The sequence below is a fragment of the Akebia trifoliata genome, chromosome 3 (assembly GCF_017979445.1).
Source record: "Akebia trifoliata isolate Shusen 1 chromosome 3, ASM1797944v1, whole genome shotgun sequence".
NCBI lineage: Eukaryota > Viridiplantae > Streptophyta > Magnoliopsida > Ranunculales > Lardizabalaceae > Akebia > Akebia trifoliata.
In genome coordinates, this window is record NC_141377.1 from 56,460,597 (window position 1) to 56,484,537 (window position 23,941).

The 23,941-nt window shown below is 34.4% G+C and overlaps 2 protein-coding genes across 4 annotated transcripts; one reads left to right on the top strand and one right to left on the bottom strand.

The window, feature by feature from the left end:
- The first annotated feature begins 230 nt into the window (after positions 1–230).
- On the top strand, positions 231–23,608 carry ENA (DnaJ/Hsp40 cysteine-rich domain superfamily protein). 3 transcript variants are annotated; one of them, XM_086437124.1, is made up of 4 exons: positions 253–825; positions 2,750–2,846; positions 4,920–4,974; positions 23,077–23,608. In XM_086437124.1, exons 1-4 carry the CDS (start codon positions 694–696, stop codon positions 23,219–23,221), a joined length of 429 nt encoding a protein of 142 aa, XP_086293250.1. In that variant the 5' UTR covers positions 253–693; the 3' UTR covers positions 23,222–23,608. The 3 variants fall into 3 exon arrangements, with proteins under 3 accessions (XP_086293251.1, XP_086293250.1, XP_086293249.1); XM_086437123.1 differs by lacking the exon at positions 23,077–23,608 and adding an exon at positions 5,503–5,919 and having other exon boundaries at positions 397–825; XM_086437125.1 differs by lacking the exons at positions 2,750–2,846; positions 4,920–4,974; positions 23,077–23,608 and adding exons at positions 19,812–19,908; positions 22,162–22,632 and having other exon boundaries at positions 231–825.
- Positions 8,129–11,984, bottom strand: LOC147408220 (protein neprosin-like). Its single transcript, XM_086432888.1, has 7 exons — positions 11,794–11,984; positions 10,494–10,580; positions 9,808–10,026; positions 9,508–9,675; positions 9,366–9,419; positions 9,114–9,254; positions 8,129–8,643 (listed from the first exon to the last, which is right to left on the bottom strand). The coding sequence occupies exons 1-7, from the start codon at positions 11,944–11,946 to the stop codon at positions 8,272–8,274; spliced, it is 1,194 nt and encodes a 397-aa protein (XP_086289014.1). The 5' UTR covers positions 11,947–11,984; the 3' UTR covers positions 8,129–8,271.
- Positions 23,609–23,941: the final 333 nt, after the last annotated feature.

A 23,941-nucleotide genomic window follows, 5' to 3' on the forward strand; every position in this document is an offset into this window, starting at 1 on the left:
TTTACATCCTCTTGTGAATGATGATGTTACATCCTCCATATCTTTTGTTTGCTTGCAGGGAAAACTCATGGGAAAATCAAAATTTAAAACAAATGTGATACACCGAGAATTGGTTTGCAAGGAAATATGATTTACTCGCAATTGTGGGAAAGTCAATTTTTTTTCTCTTTAGGAAAATGATTTTCTGAAGGGGATAAAATTTGAGATGGTGCCCAATTCTGATTTCAGAGTTTATAGTAATAATCTCATCAATTTGACTTTCTTTATACAATTGTGATAATAATGAATATTACACTAACTAGTGCACAAAGACCTCTCTAGTACCCAAAGAATACAAAAAATAGATTTAAGAACTTTCGATTCTAGAATAAGAATATAAGCAAGAAGTGAATTTTAGTATAAGAGCAAACACGCCCTTAAAAAAACATTATTCAGTAATTCTGTGGGCGTTTTGGTCATTTCAAATACAGTTCGCACGTACTATAGATTCTTGAAGGGTTGTAATGCTCCCTACAGTGAATCCAATGAGAAGACCAATATCTACTCTAAATCAAAGCAGCGTCTACGGCTCCACCCACCAGACTCATCTGGCGGAGAGTGGACGAGGTTACTCCGGAATTCAAGGGCCCACACTCAATTTCCTTGGGAAATCAACGGTATAGATTCTCGGAAAGCAGAATAAAACCTTGATTGATGGCAGTGAGTACTGCAAGTCTGATAACGGCCGTTAAATTGGAAGCAGTTTCATGTGACGCTTTTCCCAGAAAACCAAACCCTTTGCCTCCTTTCTCCGTCTCCAAACCGTCTTGGGTCGTTAGAACTGAGGTAAGCCCTCCTCCCGCCCGTGCTCAAGTTAGCGGATTTACTTTCTTAGTAACACGGCGAGATTTCACATTGACTCGTCAGATGTCTAAGATGACTCATGATATTTTGAAAATATCGGTAGTGTTCATGAAAACTCTGCCCAGACAAAAATTGGGTTTTGTGAATTTTATATGAAACAATCAATTCTTAATAATTTAAATGTTTGTGTTTTTATATAAAATTTTGATTATGTAACTAAATAGCTATTATTTAATCTTATCATAGAAAAACAATTAAAAAAAACCGATTTTAATGAGGTGACTCATCCGAGATGAGTTGACTCGTCTGTTTTTGTGGGGGATTAGATGAGACAAGATAGTTTGTGGAGTGGTTAAGCTTTTTAGGAGAGTCCAAACAACAAAGCCTAACTGTATAATACAAACTTTTGATATGTGATTATCATGTATATGTGGATGTGGGTGTTGAAGAAAGCTATTTTGATTATAAAAAAAATAAAAATGAAAACTATCTTAATTTCATCAAATAATGAAATTCTGGATGTTATTTGAATTTCTTTAGTTATTGTGAATTTAATAGCTGAAAGTAATAATCCTAGTGAACCCTCCTCGGCTGTTTCTTTGGTGACTTGGACTATACTGCTTGTAATATGTGGAGAATGAAGATGTAACGCCCAGGCCCACAACAATACATTTTGTCCGCTTTGGGCTGAATCACGTAACTCTTTAAAACACGAAGTACCATATAGGGTCTGATTTGTCTTTATAGCCCAAGTTCTAAACGTTCCTTTATTCAATGTGGGACTAATCACACACTTCCTTGTTATTCTATCCCGCAACGTGACGACTCCAGCCCTTTCCATGTCTAGCCAGTGGAGCATCGACGAGGCTGTGAGAACCTCCCTACCAAAAAGGAAGTGCCGTCCTTGATTTTGATACCATTTGTAACGCCCCAAGCCCACAACAATGCGATATTTGTCTGCTTTGAATCGAAGTCTACACGAACTTTAAACTGCGTTATATCATATAGGGTCTGGTTTGTCCTTATGACTTAGGCTTTGAATGTTCTCCTATCTTGAATAATTAAAGTGGAGGTGCGGCTTAGAATAGGGATTGCAATGGGTAGATTGTGTCATGTTCGTGTTTGTGTTGAGGTAAGGGTATCCGTATTATGAAAATTTACCCAACTTGAACCCAACCTGTTCATTCAAGTAGCCCGTTCAATAAACACATTGGGTCGTGTTATATTTAGGTTTTACATGCATAACTTGTGGACACGACTTGATTATGACCTGAACACAAACATAAACACAATTATAACCTATACCTACCAACCTACCATTAACATAATTACGTATTTCAAAACATAAATCAAGTTCCACCCCCCAAAAAATATACCAAAACCATTAAATGGGTTATATACAGGTCAGGTTATACGCAAGTCAATACGATGCGTTGGTGACATGATAATTAAACGTGTCAAACGAGTTAGATTGGTTGATGTCCCTAACCCGAGCATGACCCATTTAAGAAGTATCTTTAAGGCTCTCTCACTTATGTGAAAAAATAACACATGTTAAAAAACACTGTTCTTGTTCTCTTATAGGCCTTGACACATCCCAATCAACTTAAAGAAATATATAATAATAATATCGGTTATGTCTTATGGAACTGAACTGTTGGACGATCAAGAAGGAACACATTAATAGATTTAACGTAGCGAAGATGAGGAGACTAAGATGGATAAGTTGAAAAAAAAAACAAAGATAAAATTAGAAATGACTGCATTCGTGAAATTAAGGGATAGCCCAAATCCTTGATGACGATGGCACTTATAATAGGCAAAATTTATTGTGTTATATTGGTCATCCTTGAAAACCTTCATAGTTCCTACTAATGTTTTGTTTATGGTTTTTTTATTGTTTCAGTCAAATGTTTGGAAAGAAGAAAAAAGGACACCGCATCCTCCTTGTGTGGTCTGTGGTGGAAGCGGGAGAGTGGATTGCCTCTACTGTCAAGGAAGAGGTCTCTCTGTCTAGCTATTTATCTTTTACACAAACGCATACCTCTGGCGCATTGTTATGGTTATGCATGTGAAAATCTTACATAGTTATAGTATTTGATTCAAGAATAAAAAAGCATAGGTTTTGTGGGCTACTTAAATGTTAACTAACATTTTTATATTAATGTTCAACATTCATAATCATAACCGTTGGAAAGGACTATGTTCTCCAATGTTGAAAATTTATTTGTGGACAGAAGGCCAACACATTGGCCAATGTCTAGATATATAATTAATTCAATAAGATATCATAGGTGTAAAATCGAGTGCCAAAATGTAATGTTGCCAAACTCTTACATTTTATTTAACATATTTATAACACACCACAGTTACGTACCCATCCTAGATGGGCTATCTTTTGATAGGTTGTCCATGATCAAATCTCTTTACTGTAGAGGCCTTTCGATGAGGATCTGTAAAGTGTTCAATGAGCTTTTTGGTGAGGTGATGGAGACAGAATCCCTGGTCCTAGCTAATGGTTTTCTTGTTGCCTTCCCTAAAAAATATTGGAACTTGATAAGGATAGGTTTCATGAAGGGGATGGATGAGTTTTATTAAGAGGTCTTTTTGGTTTGTAGAAATAATAATACTTCTTCTAATTATCCCTAAGATAGAAGGGGTTGAATCTTTAGGCCGATTATCTTGGCAGGGAAAATTTATTAGATCACCTTCAAGGCCTCGTCTTTGAGAATTAATGAGGTGTTGGAGTTGGGGATTTTTCCCTCCCAAGGGGCTTATTATTACAAGTAGAAAAATTATGGATGGAGTTCTTATTGCAAATTAAGCATCGATTCTAGATCTCTGAGTGGCTACCTTGGAATCCCTGTAAGATCAATGAAAAAGCCTATAACCACGTCAATTTGAAATTTCCCAAACTATCTTTTGAAGAGAATGTGTTTCGGCCTAGTGGTGGAAATGGACTAATGTGTGTTTCAATTGCCATTTTCTCATTGTGTTGTTAACTGATTATCCCATTGGTTTCTTCATTAATGGGTTTAAGATGAGGTGATCTATTCCTTTTCATAGTGGCGGTGAAAGCATTAGATAAAATGATTTGTTGGGTTATGAATGAGGTTTGGGGAGGGGAGGTTGTGTGGTTTCAAGTTAAGAGCAAATTGACCAATCTCATTAATGCTTTCTTGACTACCGATATATGAGATAAAGAAAGAAAGAGTTACACAGCAATAGATAAGGGAAGCCACGGGTTTTTAAGAGTTTCAATACCCATGTTTCTCGAAGCGACACTTCGTTCCACTCCTTTCGGCGAGCAGTTCTCATCTGGCGTTTTATGGCCAAGGTTCACAAAATTTGCGTATGATGCAGCGCATTTGGGGATCTGCCTTCTTCTTTCCTTGGGTTGCCTTTGGGGCTTCATGCAGGTCAAAATCGATTTGAGGGACCCTATTAGCAAGATATGGTTAAAGAAAAGTTGGCCTCAGAGAAAAAAAAAAAGTTCCTCCATTAAACACGGGGAGAAGAAGTTTAAATGTCGATACATTTCCATGAAATTTACTGAATATTCCCATTTCCATAGGAACTGGAAGGAAACGCCACTGACATATTTTCATTTCCATGAGGTATGTTTTTTGATTTTAAAATTATGTATAGTGATCACAGGTGGCTTGCAAACTCTCGCATGTCTTACGAGATTGGTTTATGGAAATGGATTTACAATTAGTATTGAGGGGGTATACATTTCAGGCCTTAGGTTGGTTCTTCTATGGTTCTATTGAGATCTTGGAGGACTTGTGGTGTGGTGATAGTCTCTTATCCTTGTATTTCCATTTCATATATGTTTCATCCACCCATGTAAGAAAGCTATTAAGATTCAGATTTTCGACCTTGGGCACAATTAGTTCCTTACTTCCACTGAGACATGCCTATAAAAAGCTAATAAATACATTATCATTATTTAATACTAGAAAAATATATCTTGGTAGGTTAACTCTTAGATTGTGGGATTGTTTGAGTTTCATGAAAGAGATAATAAGTTTCCAACCTTCAATACATCTCATTCTTGTTTGTTACTATTTCAGGCAGGACAAACTGTGTACATCTAGCTATGCTTCCAAAAGGGGAATGGCCTAAATGGTGAGATATTTCATTCTGATGTGTTTTCGTGTATAATACGCCCACATTATGTTTTTTAGTGAAATGCTGGTTCTATGCACCAATTAACAACCTCAGCTCTCCTATTGATTCTGCACATTCTTAGGGTTTGTATGATGACATGGGAAAATGATTTTCATTGGGAAATGTGATTGTAGGTGTATGGTTGTGCATTTTCATGGGAAATTATTTTCTTTGAGAGAATGATTTTTCTATTTTGGTGGGAAAATATTCTCTTGCTTGACCCCCACAGGAAAATGACATTTTCCTAGATGATCTCAAACATCAGCTACCGTTTCCTTACCAATGTATTTTCTCGGGACCATTTTTACGAGAAATTGATTTTCATAGAATTCTTTTTCTCTGTACTCATATAAATACTTAAATGTTGACAGCCATGGGATTACATGGGAACATGAGCATGAGTGTGTGATATTGCAACTGGGGCTCACTCTTTCTTTCACCCTTTTAATACGTTCGTTGGATAAAGTTCCCCAACCTCTTTGGCAGGTGCAAGACTTGTGGTGGAAGCGGGCTCGACTATTGCTCCCGTTGTAATGGTACGGGAGAATACAGGGATAGAATGGGCTTCCATTTTATGAAGTTGGATTCTCATCAAGAGAAGGTGGCGAAAAGTGACAACAATCACTCTGTTCCAATTGAGTGAGGATTTTTATTTTTCAATTTTTTTATTTTTAAATCATCATCAATGTGATTGATATCCAAATACTTCTTCTTACACATTGTTTTGACCCCTTAAGTTGGACCAGCACCCAATGGCATGATGATGCCAAAAGTAGAATCCAATATTAGTTATCAAAAAGAAAAAAAGAATCCAATATTTCTTATAGAGAATCACCTAACTATGATCGTTATGTTTATTTATTATTTATTATTAAGTGGGGAAGATGTGGTGTTGCAAATGCATTCAAGATTCTATACATTTGTGTTTTTCTAATTTTCTAATTTTCAGGTTTCACGCACACACCGCAAAATCGTAGATCATTTGCCTCAGGATATGCATTACCATAAATCTTTTTCTTGTGTATCCTGAGGCAAATGATATACAATTCTGTGATGGGGGTGTGTGCCAGAGGGGGGCATCATATTATCACAACTCTTATTATTAATGGGAACAATGTATTTTTGATTTTTTTTTCTTCGTCTGGTTTTCTTGAACCTTAGTCTTTCTGTTTTATTTCACTTGATATTCATGATTTGAAAATCGTCCAAGACCAAGATGACTTGTCGAAGTCATCTCAGTATTGTTAGTGAACAATACGCAACAATTGAGATTGGATTTTCATCTTTTTGGTTCAAAGATTTGAAGAAAAGATTTCGACTCATTTGAGTTATCTTGGTATATCGAAGCGATGATTTATTTTTTGATTTAAATGGATCAAGATCATAATCTACCAATGCAACAAAAGCATCTAGTCGATACTGGTGTGGAAAATTAAGTATGAACTTTTGTGTGGCCTTCTTTGAAAGTTTCTCCTTCACCTATAATGTTTGGGAGTATATATATTTGGAGGGATCTTTGTAGCATTCGTTTCTTGTAGTTCTCGGTAGCACTTTCGACAAGATTGAGAGATGTCACGTCAGTACAATAGTAAAATCTCTTTGTTTAAACTTGAAAGTTTAGTGACAGTCTATTTTCAAAGCTTTTGATCAAGTTCAAAATATTAATGTTATTATTATTATAAACCTGAGGTCCGAGGTGTATTTTTTTTACTATGTGACAACCCTTCAATTATGGAAAAAGTGGAACAAGGTGCTAAACAAAGGATCCTTGCCCATATTTGAATGGATTTGACTAATCAGTCTTTATGGTTGTCAAGGTGAGATGTAAAATCAAATTTAAATATCAGGCATCCTTTTGAAATGTTCGAGCCCAAGCAAATTGTATTTTATAAAATACGTATATATTAGAGTTTGCCTGTGTATACGGGCACATGCATACTCTTTTAAGTCAAGGCAATAGTTGAGGAAAGGCAATTAAGTTGGATGGTATTATTGAAAAAATGGGGATAAGAGGAAAGAAAATAAAATTAGATTGTAAAAGAAGAAAGGAAATAAAGTTGGAGAGGTATTCTTGAAAAAGAGAAGATGAAAGGGAATAATTGAAGTGAAAAATTATCCTTAAGATTCGTGGGAAGATTAAATCCCAACTCTACGTAAGGGGGTGGGGTAAACATTGGGATGTGAACTGTTGTGTTTTACTATATAATAGAGTTTACTTGTGTATGGCAAAGTCATTCTCTTTCGTGGTCAAGAGGGTAAAATAGGGAAGATAAAGTTGTAGGGGTATTGTTAGAAAACGGGTAAAAGGTTAAAGACAATACAATTAAAGGGTATTCTTAGAAAGGAAGGAGAGAAAAGAGAGTAAGGTTGAAACTATTCATTGAGTTGCATGTGAGATCAAATCTAAATTGTTGTTTATGAGGAATAAACATTGGGGGAAGATGCCCGTCATGTTTTATAATGTATTACAGTTTACCTGTGTTTGACATAGTCATCATCTTTGGAGTTAAGGGGTAAAAGAAGAAAAACAATAAAATTGAAGATGTATTATTGAAAAAGAGGGAGAAGAGGAAAGAGAGTAAGTTGATGAGGGGTATTCTTCAAAATAGATAAAAGAGAAAAGACAATAAAGTGGAAGGGACATTCTTGAAAAAGGGGGAGAGAAGGGATAAGGCTATGTCTACATACACCAACTGCTTATCTTTCTCAAATAGGGACATTAAGATGGGATAAGTCATAATATTATGATGATTAACATAATGTTGATCTGCAAAAGAGGAGCGTAATGTTTTAAAGGTGAAAACTAACTCAGGGTATTTTAGTAATTTAAATTATTAGTTTGAGTTAAATCATCTTTTACCCTATTCTCTTTTTCTAGGGTTTTAATCACTTTGGTCATTTAATTTTGAACCGAGATAGTTCGAGATACTAAGCCACCAATACATCAAAAGAATCTAAAATAAACATAAACTTCCATGTTGTCTAATCTAGCTTTCACTTTGAAGCATAGTTTTAAATCAAACTCTCCCATCTCATATATGTCAGGCAATTTTCAACCTTAAACGACTTTTCAAGAAAATAAAATAACATATCAATCATAATTTGGAACAAATGGAGGAAGAAGTCAAGATTAAATATCAAAATAAAGAAGATAAACCCAACAATCTCTTCCAAGGCCACCAAACATAAAGAAATACTTTATTATTTTGCTACCTTATTATGTTTCTTGAAAATTATTAGCTCTGCCTTACACACTCAACAATCTCCCCCACGGCCACCAAAAAAGAAAGCATGTCCCAATGCTTTCGATAGATACCCATCATATGTCAAGTCATAGCAATCACGGTTGTCTAGAATTTTTTCCAAACGCTTCTCTTCAGGATTTACCAAATAATTAGATGTATTAACGACTTGAATTTTTTTAAACCAACATGAATGATGGAAGTTATTATCAGGGAAGTGCCCACTACCCATTGGGGGCATGTGTCCATAAGAAGAGCCCCTCGCAAGTCCTCCCCAAGCAACAAGAGAAGCACCTCTCATTAAATTTGGGAGTAATTCCTTGGGCCAATAACCCACATTTATTGTTTCTTCAAATGTAAGCCACCAATGTCCAGTACCTACATCCTTCCATTACAAAATTATACAAGTTAATGATATAATTACTATCATTACATGCAAATGAGGACTCCAAAAATAGACTGATTGGAAGAATGAAAATGGTGATGATGGAGATATTATTAACGAAAACGTGAGCAACTTTTGACAAAATTACGATTCTGGCTCACTGTTCATTTTACTTACCAAAACGTGAACAATAACACTATGAGAGGTTTTAAAGTGACAGTTTCACAAGTTTAAAGTGACAATCTCGCTACTTTTAGCGAGATTGTCGCTTTGGGGTAAAAAACAGCGAGTTTGTTACTACAAACCTTGTATCTTTTCACTTGAAAAATGTGGGATTTCACACGTTCATGTTTTGGGAATTAAAATGATCACTTAGCCGAAATTGTAAAATCATCAAATTTGGCTCACGAAATGGGGTGATTGGATTCAATTCTAGATGATGATGAAAGTAAAGAATATTATTATTTTACTTGAAATATCGTCATTCGAATATTATATTGCTTTCCATTATATTCCGAGATTGGCCCCATGATGTCTCCAATGAGATGGTCTTTGGCAACTTGAACAAAGCCACTGCAAAGAAAATTGAAGCAGCCCGTCCCCCCATTTGCCTATTGAAATACGAAAAATAATAATAATAAGTAAATCATTTAGTCAATAAATTGAAAAAATAAATAAAAAACTTTGATAAAAATTGTAAAACTTTTACAATTCAAACTTACAGTCCAAAATATAAATGATCGAGTTTTGTCGTCACCAAACAATGGTGGTGCCACCTGTTAAATTACTTCATGTTAGTTTATGAAACAAATAATAATAATTTGACTGAGTTCATATTACAAGTTTAATTAGAACATGACTTGCCATCCATCCAGCCTGCAAACCGTTGAGTTGAGTAGAAGCACCATTTTCAACCCACATTTGAGCTGAACTACCTTGATCTTCTCCCACTTTTGGATTTTGTAGATTGATGTGGCCAGAAACTCCCGAATAGGTTTTATTTGTATCCTTGATCGTTCGAAGAATTGCTAACTGAGTGACAACAAATAAATAACTAAAAGAGATCAAAACAATGAGATCAAAAAAGAAAATTTGAAAATTTTGTACAACTTTCAAGGAGAACTTGGAATAATATTCACATTCGAATGAACAATGATGACATACTTGTTGAGCTGAGAAATATGTTGAATGTGGATGAATATTAGTTGCATATGTATTTGAGAAAGATTTAGCTCTTATTAGATCTTCCTGTCGAGTCCTTCGAATTGGGACTGTTCCTTGTGGGCAATCTATACTTCTTCTGGTAAATTTGGAATGTTTATCACCTGATGATGAAGTTCCACTTCCATTAATCAAGCCTTGCACACGGCTAATAGGCTTCATCTATGTAACAAACTCAAACAAAAAGATGATTAAAATTAATATCCAATAAAAAAAACAAGGATCTTATTTTTCATAAATTGTAAATATTTAGAAAAGTTTAATTAGGTTACATCAAAGACACAAAAATTAGGTGACCTTGTTGAGTTTTCACATCGGACATCTTCAAAATATTGGACAAGTCATATAATATCTCAGAGAGTCCATTATGTGAAGCATGATTCATATAGATAATTTGGGTTGTTCATGAATCATACCATGATTCATAAATAATACTTTTTTTTTTTTTTTAAGTTGCTAAAATAATGACAAGAATGTGCCAACTTAACTAAGTTGGTAAGGTTTGGTATACCACAACTTAGGTTCAAAACTGGCCTAAACCACTTATTATTTACCATTAACTCACTTGCCGAGAAAGAAAAAAAAAAAAAGGAGAGATGAAATAATGAGAAAGTGAGGAGATAGGATACCTGAATTTTGTGATTCTTGAGCAAAGGATGGTCAAATGCCGGTTGTTTGTGGATATCTATACAATCGACTGTGTCACCTACTTCCGTCTGTTAAAGCATCAAATATTGATTATTTACAACCGTGGGAACTTAGACTCAACAAGCGATTTGCATTAGGTCCAAATCGATTCAAAATCAGCTTCATGACAATATTATAAAATAAACATGTAGGGATTGGACCCACTGCTCTATTGGTTGACAATTTGACATGTTTCAATGGAACTTTCTAAAGTAGGATTCAAATCCTGCTAACCAATCTAGAAAAAAATATATCTATATAATAAAATACAATAATAGGAGCCACCGTTTACCATAGTTATGAGGGACAAACGTCTCATCAACCCTTTTGTGTGGGTCAAACTCTATTGCCTTCCCTCTTCACCCCTTCAACTTTATGTGTTTATTTTCTTTTCTTTTCCCTTCCTCTCTTTTTCAATAGTACCCATTTACCTATTATTTTCTTTGTTTACTTTTTTTAACCCTTTTAATTTTATTACTTTTCCATCTTTTTTTTATCCCCTTAACCCACAAATTGGATGCCCTGTCATAAGCACTGGCGAAATCTAACATATATATATATATATATATATATATATATATATATATATATATAATAAAATACAATTGTAAGGCCCACTTTATTATAATTATAAGGCTAAACATCCCATTGGAGTGGGCTTCATATTATCCATTTGTATATGGAAAGAGTTGCATTGTGCGAAGGACCATGTAGAGATTGGACCATTCCTGTCATTTGGGCCAGGTGGACTGTCACATGTCCAAATAACACCTCAGCCCTATAGATTTCACGGTCCATTGTATTCCTTAAATAAAATAAAAAAAATCCCCAAAAACAAAACATATACACGTTGGCTACATATATATAATAAATTTGTGTACTTTTATATATTATCAGATGGGATTAGAGACATAGCTGATCCAGAACCAATTTTTGATTGGATCTCATATCCTCGATCCAAATTTAAAATTACAAGACTGGAACTGTTATAGTCCAACTTTAGGGATGTTAAGCATCGGATTTGGCTCTGGAATGTCGACCCCTGAAAAATGGTCGAGGACACTAATCCTTCCTGTCACAGGGGTCAACTTCATAATCCTTCGATTAGGATCAACCTTTAGCGCTTCGACTCAGAAAGCCTAGGCCCCTTTATCATTTGCATTAAGTTGAGTCTTGTTTAAGAAATTAAATAAAAGAAAAAAAGGAACAAATCTAGAAATATATAAGCCCAACGTAAAATACCTGAATAGTCTTCTTGATGGGGTGCTTATTGAGACTCTTGAGTTGTCTCTCAAACTCCAAACCTTCTCCTTCTGATATTCCTCCTATCACTTCATATTGGCTCAGACATAAGTACAATGCTACTGCTACCACCACCAACTTTATGGGATCCATCAACGCCTTGGATTGAACTTCTTTTTCTTTTTTTTTTTCAATCTAGACCTAGACCTAGACCTAGACCAAGCATGGGTCTTCGTTTATATAAGGGTAAATAACACTTTGGCCACCTGTAGCTTGGTGTGATACCATGTTGACCCCCTAATGTTTTGATAATTGTACTTATCTCCTTTATAGTTATCTAATGGGTTCATTTACCCCTTTATGTCAAATTGTTGTTATTAGGTTCTTTTTATAAAGACCATTTTACCTTTCTTTAAAATGTTATTCTTTTTATAAATAAAAATATGCCTAAAAAAGAATGGGTTCAATGAATGCTTAAAAAGGGATATTTTTATTTTTATTTTAAAATTTATTTTTTAATTAAAAAAATAAGGTAAAATAATATTAGAATTTTAGGCCCATCAGTGAAAGGGGAAGTAAGTGCAATTACCAAAACATCAAGGGGTTAAAATGGAATTATGTCAAATTACAGGGGTCAAAATGTAATTTACCCTTTAATGATTTCCTAATTAGAAAGTCTACACTCGGTCAATACGTGGATGACCTGGCATGGACACGGAACCATAGATTCTTTCCTCTGGATACAGAATTGCAAAGATTTCATGGAGATGTGCAAATCTGTATCCCAAGAAAAAGAATCTATGATTCTATACCCATGACACGTCATCCGAGAAGTGAAGAATTTCTGGTTCGAATATCAGGACTCAGCACAGAATAAATGATGCCAAAGTTTTCCAATAATAGGCGTGCTAATCGGACTCGTAAAAAGCACTGAAGTCTCAGTAGGTTAGCGTTTTGAATGTCCCTTTTTTATAGTCAGGTTAGCGTTTTCTCCTTCAATAAAGGGTTATCCTCAGGGCACAAATTAAGATGCATTGAATACACCTTCGAAACAAACAATCTGAGGCTAAAGTGCAATAAATACACTTTGGAAATTAGAAACGGAGGGCATTTTGGTAAAAATCAAAAAAATTGAAGGGTATTTTCGGTACAAAATATATTTTCCAAAGTGTATTAATTGCACTTTACCAAAATATCCCCACATTCCCAGGTGTATTTATTGCTCTTTATCACATTTTACCAAATCATATGATTTTAAAGGGACTCTGAAATGTATTAAATATATAAAGGGCATACGTTAAAGTGCAATAAATACACTTTTGGAAATTGAATTTTGTATTGAAAATGCCCTTTTAAAAACTTGTTCTTTATCATAATACCCTCATATTCCAATTTCCAAAGTATATTTTATGGCACTTTAATGTTAACAAGACACAAATAATAATAAAAATGTTGAGGATAATTTTACTATGAAAAATCAATTCTCAAGGTGCATTTAATGCACTTTAATGTGCCTTAAGAAAATTTGATTCGGATTCTTATTTAGTGGAACTGACCTATGTTGGTTCAGTTTGAATTTGATCTCAAATCGAATTAAGTGGCACCTCTAAACCCTAAACCCTAAATCTTAAATCAAACCAATCCAAACTGAATTAAAGTCGGTTTGGTTTAGTTTGATTATTCGAGTTGTCAATATTCTATAAATTGTAAGTAATAATTTTTTAATGTAAAAAAACAAACATAAAATTTCATACAATAAATCATTAATCTATCTATAAAAAGTCATTAGTTTATCCATAAAAGATCACTAATATATGTCCTAACTCCTAAAATTATTTAAAATTATTATTATATACATATATATATATTTATTTATTGCACAGGGAGTCGATTCTCGGTTTGATTCTATTCTATACAAGTTTGATCCAAGAATCAAACCAAATTTGACCAGTTCTCCATTTTCATAACTCGGAACCAAATCACAATTTGTTCCAAAACAAACCAAACCACCTCAAAGTTATTGGTTTGATTTGGTTCTCGGTTTGAACTAGATCAAGATGCACCCCTAGCATACATTCCCAAATTAGATAAAATTAATATAAATCAGCTAGATTGTTTTAAGGTTTTGGATAACCCCTTTCATATAATTGACATGTATCCTTTCACATTTTGGTTAATATTTGAGATAATGTAGGCATCCCATTTTTGCACTTGCTTGATTGGTTAATATGTCAATTTGATTGTGGCGGTTCCTGATGATGATTATTGTTCTTAGAGATTTTGTTTCTTTTGATATTTTATAAAACTTGGATGAAAAGTTCATGTCCCAAATTAATATTGTTGTAATTCCTTAGTTTTTTAGTTCAGATCATGGCGAAGGGACTTTTTAATTCAAAAAATTAGTCGAACCCAACTCGAGTCAAGGGACATCAACCCATATCCGACCCATTTTTTTTAATTTGGATTTATTGAAGAAATTGAATACACTAAATTTGGATTTGGATATCAGATCAAATCCAACCCATTTTAAACCCTATATACAAAATGCACATCCAGTACGTGACTTGCACATGCAAAAGGGGATTTTAATTAAGGGTGTCAATGGGTCAGGTTTGGGTTGGTTCCATGTATACCCAGAATCGAACCCGAACTTAAACATCGGTTTCAGTTCGGGGTATGAGACCTTTCAAACTAAGAGTCGTTTTGCTCAAATGGATTACCATATCATTAAATCCAATATCTCAACCCTCTAAAAAAATAAAAAATAAAAAAATTGGAGGGTTTAATCCAAGGTTTGAGAATCAATGGCTATCGAAATTCCACCCAACTTTTTAAAAGTTTAACGGTGAAAAATAACTTTTGAATGTTTATTTTTTCAAAGTTCATCGAATTTTGCCCTCAGCAACCTTGAATCATCATATCATGTTTTTTGATATCACAAGGTGAGTTGAAGGACCCTTAGTAAGGGGAAATCCTTACTAACTTAGTAAGGCCAGTGAGACTCTTCTATTTGTTTGTAACATTTGAGCTTTAAGAAGATATTGAATATTGAAATATATCTATATAATTAGTAATTATTATTAATTAATTATACTACAAGATAATAAATATAAACATCCTTTTAAATATTTTAAAAACTACTATTTACCCGTTTACCCATTGGATATCTGATGGGTATCCGGTACAGACCTGACTTTTAATGGGTCCTTAAAATAATTATCCATAACCAATCCGAAAATTAATTAAGTCTCTCATAGTGGATCGAAAATCAATTAATTGGTTCCATGTAACCATTGACATCCCTAATTTTAATACAATCCACCATCACTCTCAAAGCATAGAAGAATCGAACGTATAAACGAGGGAATCCACCAAATTGCAGGATGAGATTCTTCAAGAGGAATTGTTGAAATAATTTGTGATAATCATTTGAAATCTGTATATTTTATGTGAAAAATGGAAAGTCTCTTTTATCTTCGTTTATATGATTGGAAAAAAAACATAATTGCCCTTTGTGCCACTTTGGGATGCCAACCTATATCAAAAGGAGTTAGGTTGCACATGATTTTAGGGTTTTTATTTTATTTTTATGCATGTTTAATTTTTTTTGGGAACACTTGATGAGTCCATGGCTAATTTTTCTAACATCCAAGGGGATTCCCCTCCTAATTTATTAACTTTCTTCTTCCCTCCTCCCCCTTTAATCCGTAAAATCTAGTTCATTAATCTTGAGAAGATTGGAACTGATCTCCAAGGAATCCGTGTGTCGTCAAATCCTGCTGGTCGTGTTGATGGAGGCTAGAAAAATCCTTCATTTAATGGTTTGTGGCATATCTTTCAAAATGATGAATTAAGGATGGCTAGGGGGCTGGGTCAGGCCGTGTTGTGTAGGTTGAGGTAGGTTAAGGTATTTTGAAAATTTAATCAATTTATTTAAGAGGTAACACATTAAGACGACATGATGTGTATGACACATTTAATAAACAGATTGGGTTAGCTGAACACACCATAATCTGTGAAATGCGGCATGATAATATACCCGTATCCACTGACATAAATTCAGTATCACAAACACACAAACTAACTTCCACACCAAAAAAAAAAAAAAATTTATCACAAACCATCAAATGAATTATCCCAGGTTGGATGGTGCCGGGGTGAACACATGTTAAATGACGCGATAATTAAATAAGTACAAACAGGCTGATGGTCCTAACTCGGACACGACCTGTTTATTAAGCAGATTAGACGGGTTGACACAATTACGACAGAACAAGATTATGCTCCCCTCAACCAAAATTATGGAAAGAATCGACAATCTATTGGGATTAATGGCTGGTTAACAATATGGAACATATGTCTACATGTTTCACTACTTCCTACATATTTGATAATTATTTAGGCCCTACAATCCCAGATATGGCCTTGTTAATAGACAAAATTGTGGCATCAGGCATCCTATATGAATAGAGAAAATCTTTCCTAATTTTGGATTAGTTCCATGACTACCCATCCCTGTGTGGCATCCAAAAACATAATTGGAATATATCTAAGTTAACAAGTTATTGGAAGTGCAATATAATGAGTTGAAGTGTTTTAATGATCCAATGGAACCACACTTTTAGTAGTGTACGTAACCCTCCATGGTGATATCCCTCACCTACACTGAAAATGATTCCACACCGAGCAAAGACAGTAGGAACTCTTGTGCTAAGTTTCAACATTTCAAGGTCAAATCAGTAACTCAGCCAAATCCAACTTTTTAGGTTAATTCAACAGGTATGTGACTTGATGAGATCGGCAATTCATGAACTAGGACTATTATCATCACCCACAAACTTTACCAACTAAGCAAATTGTCACTTTCATGATCTATATTTCAAGATTTTTGTTTATATAGTTGGAGCAAAAGCTACGTGGCCTTTGTGCCACTTTGAGATGCCAACTTAAATCACCTTAAAGGAATCGCATCATTTTAGTTGTTCTTGATGCTATTAAAAAAAAGAAATGTTTTTTTCTTTTTTCTATCACCAAAGAACACTTGGATGAATCCTGTTCCTCCGTTACAATCTGTCCATGGCAAGGCCTTCTATCTTTTAAAGTGATTTCCTACTTGCATTCACCATTTTCATCCACATTTTTTTTTTTTTTGCTAAACAAGAGAGTATTCTGCATTAATTTGTGGTAAAACATACATACACCCTTCAATTAAAGAGAATTACAAATTTGAAAGTCTCATAACACCACCCCATAAACAGGGCTGCTAGAAATGATGATGAATTAAAGATCATCAGAGTGTGGATCAGGATAGGGGTGTCAATGGGGTCAATTAAGGTTTGGGTCATATATAACTAGAGCCTTGGTACCTATCCAATTTGATTCTCAAATTGGTGGAACCAGAACCCGAGTCATCAAATAATTTATTTTAATAGTGTTGGTTCTCGGTGTTTTGGTTCTCAATCAATTAGATTTGAAGAGATCCGATTCAAATTGGATCCAATAAAAAGGTAGGTCTTGATCCATCTTTATCAGTTTGAGTTAAATGGGTACCCCAGTCGGAGCCCTTTCTGTGTTGCGTCCCTAGATGATGAGGCATACTTAAAACACCTCCCTATGATTGAATATAAAATAAAATAATTGCTCACAGATCCAGGATCACCCAATCACATTAGCATGCGTGTATCGAGGAGGGCATCCCCAAATTTACAAAACTACAATGGAGAGCCAATGAGGTGTTGGAAGCAATTGAAAATAAGTCGGGTGGGACTCACTCAAAAGTTCCTGAGATGAAAGTTGACACTATTGCACCAAGGAATATTGGGCTAAATTATACTATAAAAAATACTTTTATGAATTTCATTAACTTAATATATTTTAATTTGTCTAATCAAGTCGGCTCTTTAACATGCAGAGTCTAACGTAGCGGAAGCATGTGAATCAATGAATTTGATAGGTTGTGTTCAATGGAACATTCAAAATCAATTTGAATCAATTAGATTCAATGGATAAGCAAATAATAATTTGAAAAAAAATAAAACATAAAGTCAAAAAGTAATTAAAAGATAAAAGATAATTGAATGGATTATTGATTTTCGGATTTGAATTCCTTATATAGATAACTCCATTGTAACAAAATTTGTAATCCTACAAAAATACTAAAAATTAATATTTCTAACCTATCTATAACATAATACTAACTTTCTAATTCTATTAAAACTCAAATTTGAAACTTTTAAACACTTTTAATTATAGTTTAAATAATAAAAATGAATTTTAAGTATCTAAATAACTAGAAAATATAAACTTAATAAAACTATAAAATAGAAACAAACCTTAAAAAATTAGGAAACTACTTAGAATTGCAGATGTCCTACGTCAGAGTGAATGGTGATATTTATATTACAAACTTGAGTTATTTATTGGAAGGATACATAAACAAGTGAACTAAATATTATTTTTTGTGCACATCCAGCTAGTTTGACAATAAATGTAATTTTATAAACACATTTGTTTAAAATATATATATATAGAAATATGTCAAAATAATAAATTAGTTTTCTATATAAGAACTTAATGGCTTAAATGCAATGGCCACTAATACACCTAATAGTCGCATGCAAACACATACAACTTGATTTTTCCTTGCGATTCGCAAGTTTTAATATGTGGAGAATGAAGATGTAACGCGCCCCACAACAATACATTTTGTCCGCTTTGGGCTGAATCATGTAACTCTTTAAAACATAAAGTACCATACAGGGTCTAATTTGTCTTTATAGCCAAAGTTCTAAACGTTCCTTTATTCAATGTGGGACTAATCACACACTTCCTTGTTATTCCATCCCGCAACGTGACGACTCCAGTCCTTTCCATGTCTAGCCAATGGAGCATCGACGAGGCTGTGAGAACCTCCCTACCAAAAAGGAAGTGTCGTCCTTGATTTTGATACCATTTGTAACGCCCCAAACCCACAACAATGCAATATTTGTCTGCTTTGAATCGAAGTCTACACGAACTTTAAACTGCGTTATATCATATAGGGTCTGGTTTGTCCTTATGACTTAGGCTTTGAATGTTCTCCTATCTTGAATAATTAAAGTGGAGGTGCGGCTTAGAATAGGGATTGCAATGGGTAGATTGTGTCATGTTCGTGTTTGTGTTGAGGTAAGGGTATCCGTATTATGAAAATTTACCCAACTTGAACCCAACCTGTTCATTCAAGTAGCCCGTTCAATAAACACATTGGGTCGTGTTATATTTAGGTTTTACATGCATAACTTGTGGACACGACTTGATTATGACTTGAACACAAACATAAACACAATTATAACCTATACCTACCAACCTACCATTAACATAATTACTTATTTCAAAGCATAAATCAAGTTCCACCACCCAAAAAATATACCAAAACCATTAAATGGGTTATATACAAGTCAGGTTATACGCAAGTCAATACGATGTGTTGGTGACATGATAATTAAACGTGTCAAACGAGTTAGATTGGTTGATGTCCCTAACCAGAACACGACCCATTTAAGAAATATCTTTAAGGCTATCTCACTTATGTGAAAAAACAATACATGTTAAAAAACACTGTTCTTGTTCTCCTATAGGCCTTGACACATCCCAATCAACTTAAGAGAAATATATAATAATAATATCGGTTATGTCTTATGGAACTGAACTGTTGGACGATCAAGAAGGAACACATTAATAGATTTAATGTAGCGAAGATGAGGAGACTGAGATGGATGAGTTGAAAAAAAAAAAACAAAGATAAAATTAGAAATGACTGCATTCGTGAAATTATGGGATAGACCAAATAAGTGACGCAAAATATATGGATCTAGACAAGATCGAATGGAGGAATGGGATTCATTCAGCCGACACCATGTTTAAGGCCTTGATGACGATGGCACTTATAATAGGCAAAATTTATTGTGTTATATTGGTCATCCTTGAAAACCTTCATAGTTCCTACTAATGTTTTGTTTATGGTTTTTTTATTGTTTCAGTCAAATGTTTGGAAAGAAGAAAAAAGGAAACCGCATCCTCCTTGTGTGGTCTGTGGTGGAAGCGGGAGAGTGGATTGCCTCTACTGTCAAGGAAGAGGTCTCTCTGTCTAGCTATTTATCTTTCACACAAACGCATACCTCTGGCGCATTGTTATGGTTATGCATGTCAAAATCTTACATAGTTATAGTATTTGATTCAAGAATAAAAAAAGCATAGGTTTTGTGGGCTACTTAAATGTTAACTAACATTTTTATATTAATGTTCAACATTCATAATCATAACCGTTGGAAAGGACTATGTTCTCCAATGTTGAAAATTTATTTGTGGACAGAAGGCCAACACATTGGCCAATGTCTAGATATATAATTAATTCAATAAGATATCATAGGTGTAAAATCGAGTGCCAAAATGTAATGTTGCCAAACTCTTACATTTTATTTAACATATTTATAACACACCACAGTTACGTACCCATCCTAGATGGGCTATCTTTTGATAGGTTGTCCATGATCAAATCTCTTTACTGTAGAGGCCTTTCGATGAGGATCTGTAAAGTGTTCAATGAGCTTTTTGGTGAGGTGATGGAGACAGAATCCCTGGTCCTAGCTAATGGTTTTCTTGTTGCCTTCCCTAAAAAATATTGGAACTTGATAAGGATAGGTTTCATGAAGGGGATGGATGAGTTTTATTAAGAGGTCTTTTTGGTTTGTAGAAATAATAATACTTCTTCTAATTATCCCTAAGATAGAAGGGGTTGAATCTTTAGGCCGATTATCTTGGCAGGGAAAATTTATTAGATCACCTTCAAGGCCTCGTCTTTGAGAATTAATGAGGTGTTGGAGTTGGGGATTTTTCCCTCCCAAGGGGCTTATTATTACAAGTTGAAAAATTATGGATGGAGTTCTTATTGCAAATTAAGCATCGATTCTAGATCTCTGAGTGGCTACCTTGGAATCCCTGTAAGATCAATGAAAAAGCCTATAACCACGTCAATTTGAAATTTCCCAAACTATCTTTTGAAGAGAATGTGTTTCGGCCTAGTGGTGGAAATGGACTAATGTGTGTTTCAATTGCCATTTTCTCATTGTGTTGTTAACTGATTATCCCATTGGTTTCTTCATTAATGGGTTTAAGATGAGGTGATCTATTCCTTTTCATAGTGGCGGTGAAAGCATTAGATAAAATGATTTGTTGGGTTATGAATGAGGTTTGGGGAGGGGAGGTTGTGTGGTTTCAAGTTAAGAGCAAATTGACCAATCTCATTAATGCTTTCTTGACTACCGATATATGAGATAAAGAAAGAAAGAGTTACACAGCAATAGATAAGGGAAGCCACGGGTTTTTAAGAGTTTCAATACCCATGTTTCTCGAAGCGACACTTCGTTCCACTCCTTTCGGCGAGCAGTTCTCATCTGGCGTTTTATGGCCAAGGTTCACAAAATTTGCGTATGATGCAGCGCATTTGGGGATCTGCCTTCTTCTTTCCTTGGGTTGCCTTTGGGGCTTCATGCAGGTCAAAATCGATTTGAGGGACCCTATTAGCAAGATATGGTTAAAGAAAAGTTGGCCTCAGAGAAAAAAAAAAGTCCCTCCATTAAACACGGGGAGATGAAATTTAAATTTCGATACATTTCCATGAAATTTACTGAACATTCCCATTTCCATAGGAACTGGAAGGAAATGCCACTAACATATTTTCATTTCCATGAGGTATGTTTTTTTATTTTAAAATTATGTATAGTGATTAGTAGCCAACTCCTAGTATTTGAGATTGGATTTAGTGATAATGAAGAGAAAATAGGTTATAGTTGTTTATAGGTCCATGCGATTATGATCTCTCTCTTTGTTTTATGTACTTCATAAACATGATTACAATAAGTCTAACTAATATTTTTGATTTTCTTACTCCAAATGATTTTTAGTTCTATTATACGAATGTTCTTTTACGCACTAATAAAAACAGTTCTTATACATTTTTTTTAATCATTTACTGAAAAAACGAAGCATATTTCATATGTTTTCTATAAAGACCTATATTTTCTAAAGTTTACAAAATTCTACATTATTTCAACACTGATAGAAATATTTCAATTTCCAAGTGGACAAAAATATAAATCAAAATTTAAAACCTGTACCTTTAGTTTGCCCATTTATTTATTTCTTGATTTTGTCCCTATGTGTGTTGCCGAGAGGTTAGAGATGAACATTATCTATTTTCTATGGGACGATAAATAGCATTCTCATGGATCCCATCTTTTTTATTAGTGAAAGGTCTGCATGCCCTATGAGGAAGATAGTCTGGACTTTAGGTATTTCAAAACGATTAATACGAGTTTTTTGCGGATACAGCTTTGGTGGAATGGCCGAGAGGGGCTAACTTTTGGGGGATGAGCATCAATGAGAAGTTAGGAAGTTGTGATCACAGGTGGCTTGCAAACTCTCGCATGTCTTACGAGATTGGTTTATGGAAATGGATTTACAATTAGTATAAGGTGGTATACATTTCAGGCCTAAGGTTGGTTCTTCTATGGTTCTATTGAGATCTTGGAGGACTTGTGGTGTGGTGATAGTCTCTTATCCTTGTATTTCCATTTCATATATGTTTCATCCACCCATGTAAGAAAGCTATTAAGATTCAGATTTTAGACCTTGGGCACAATTAGTTCATTACTTCCACTGAGACATGCCTATAAAAAGCTAATAAATACATTATCATTATTTAATGCTAGAAAAATATATCTTGGTAGGTTAACTCTTAGATTGTGGGATTGTTTGAGTTTCATGAAAGAGATAATAAGTTTCCAACCTTCAATAAATCTCATTTTTGTTTGTTACTATTTCAGGCAGGACAAACTGTGCACATCTAGCTATGTTTTTGTGTATAATACGCCCACGTTATGTTTTTGTAGTGAAATGCTGGTTCTATGCACCAACTAACAACCTCAGCTCTCCTATTGATTCTGCACATTCTTAGGGTTTGTATGATTACACGGGAAAATGATTTTCATTGGGAAATGTGATTGTAGGTGTATGGTTGTGCATTTTCATGGGAAATTATTGTCTTTGAGAGAATGATTTTTCTATTTTGGTGGGAAAATATTCTCTTGCTTGACCCCCACTGGAAAATGACATTTTCCTAGATGATCTCAAACATCAGCTACCGTTTCCTTACCAATGTATTTTCTCGGGACCATTTTTACGAGAAATTGATTTTCATGAGAATTCTTTTTCTCTGTAATCATATAAATACTTAAATGTTGACAGCCATGGGATTACATGGGAACATGAGCATGAGTGTGTGATATTGCAACCGGGGCTCACTCTTTCTTTCACCCTTTTTATACGTTCGTTGGATAAAGTTCCCCAACCTCTTTGGCAGGTGCAAGACTTGTGGTGGAAGCGGGCTTGACTATTGCTCCCGTTGTAATGGTACAGGAGAATACAGGGATAGAATGGGCTTCCATTTTATGAAGTTGGATTCTCATCAAGAGATGGTGGCGAAAAGAGACAACAATCACTCTGTTCCAATTGAGTGAGGATTTTTATTTTTCAATTTTTTTATTTTTAAATCATCATCAATGTGATTGATATCCAAATATTTCTTCTTACACATTGTTTTGACCCCTTAAGTTGGACCAGCACCCAATGGCATGATGATGCCAAAAGTAGAATCCAATATTAGTTATCAAAAAGAAAAAAAAAATCCAATATTTCTTATAGAGAATCACCTAGCTATGATCGTTATGTTTATTTATTATTTATTATTAAGTGGGGAAGATGTGGTGTTGCAAATGCATTCAAGATTCTATACATTTGTGTTTTTCTAATTTTCAGGTTTCACGCACAAACCGCAAAACCGTAGATCATTTGCCTCAGGATACACATTACCATAAATCTTTTTCTTGTGTATCCTTAGGCAAATGATATACAATTCTGTGATGGGGGTGTGTGCCAGAGGGGGGCATCATATTATCACAACTCTTATTATTAATGGGAACAATGTATTTTTGATTTTTTTTCTTCGTCTGGTTTTCTTGAACCTTAGTCTTTCTGTTTCATTTCACTTGATATTCATGATTTGAAAATCGTCCAAGACCAAGATGACTTGTCGAAGTCATCTCAGTATTGT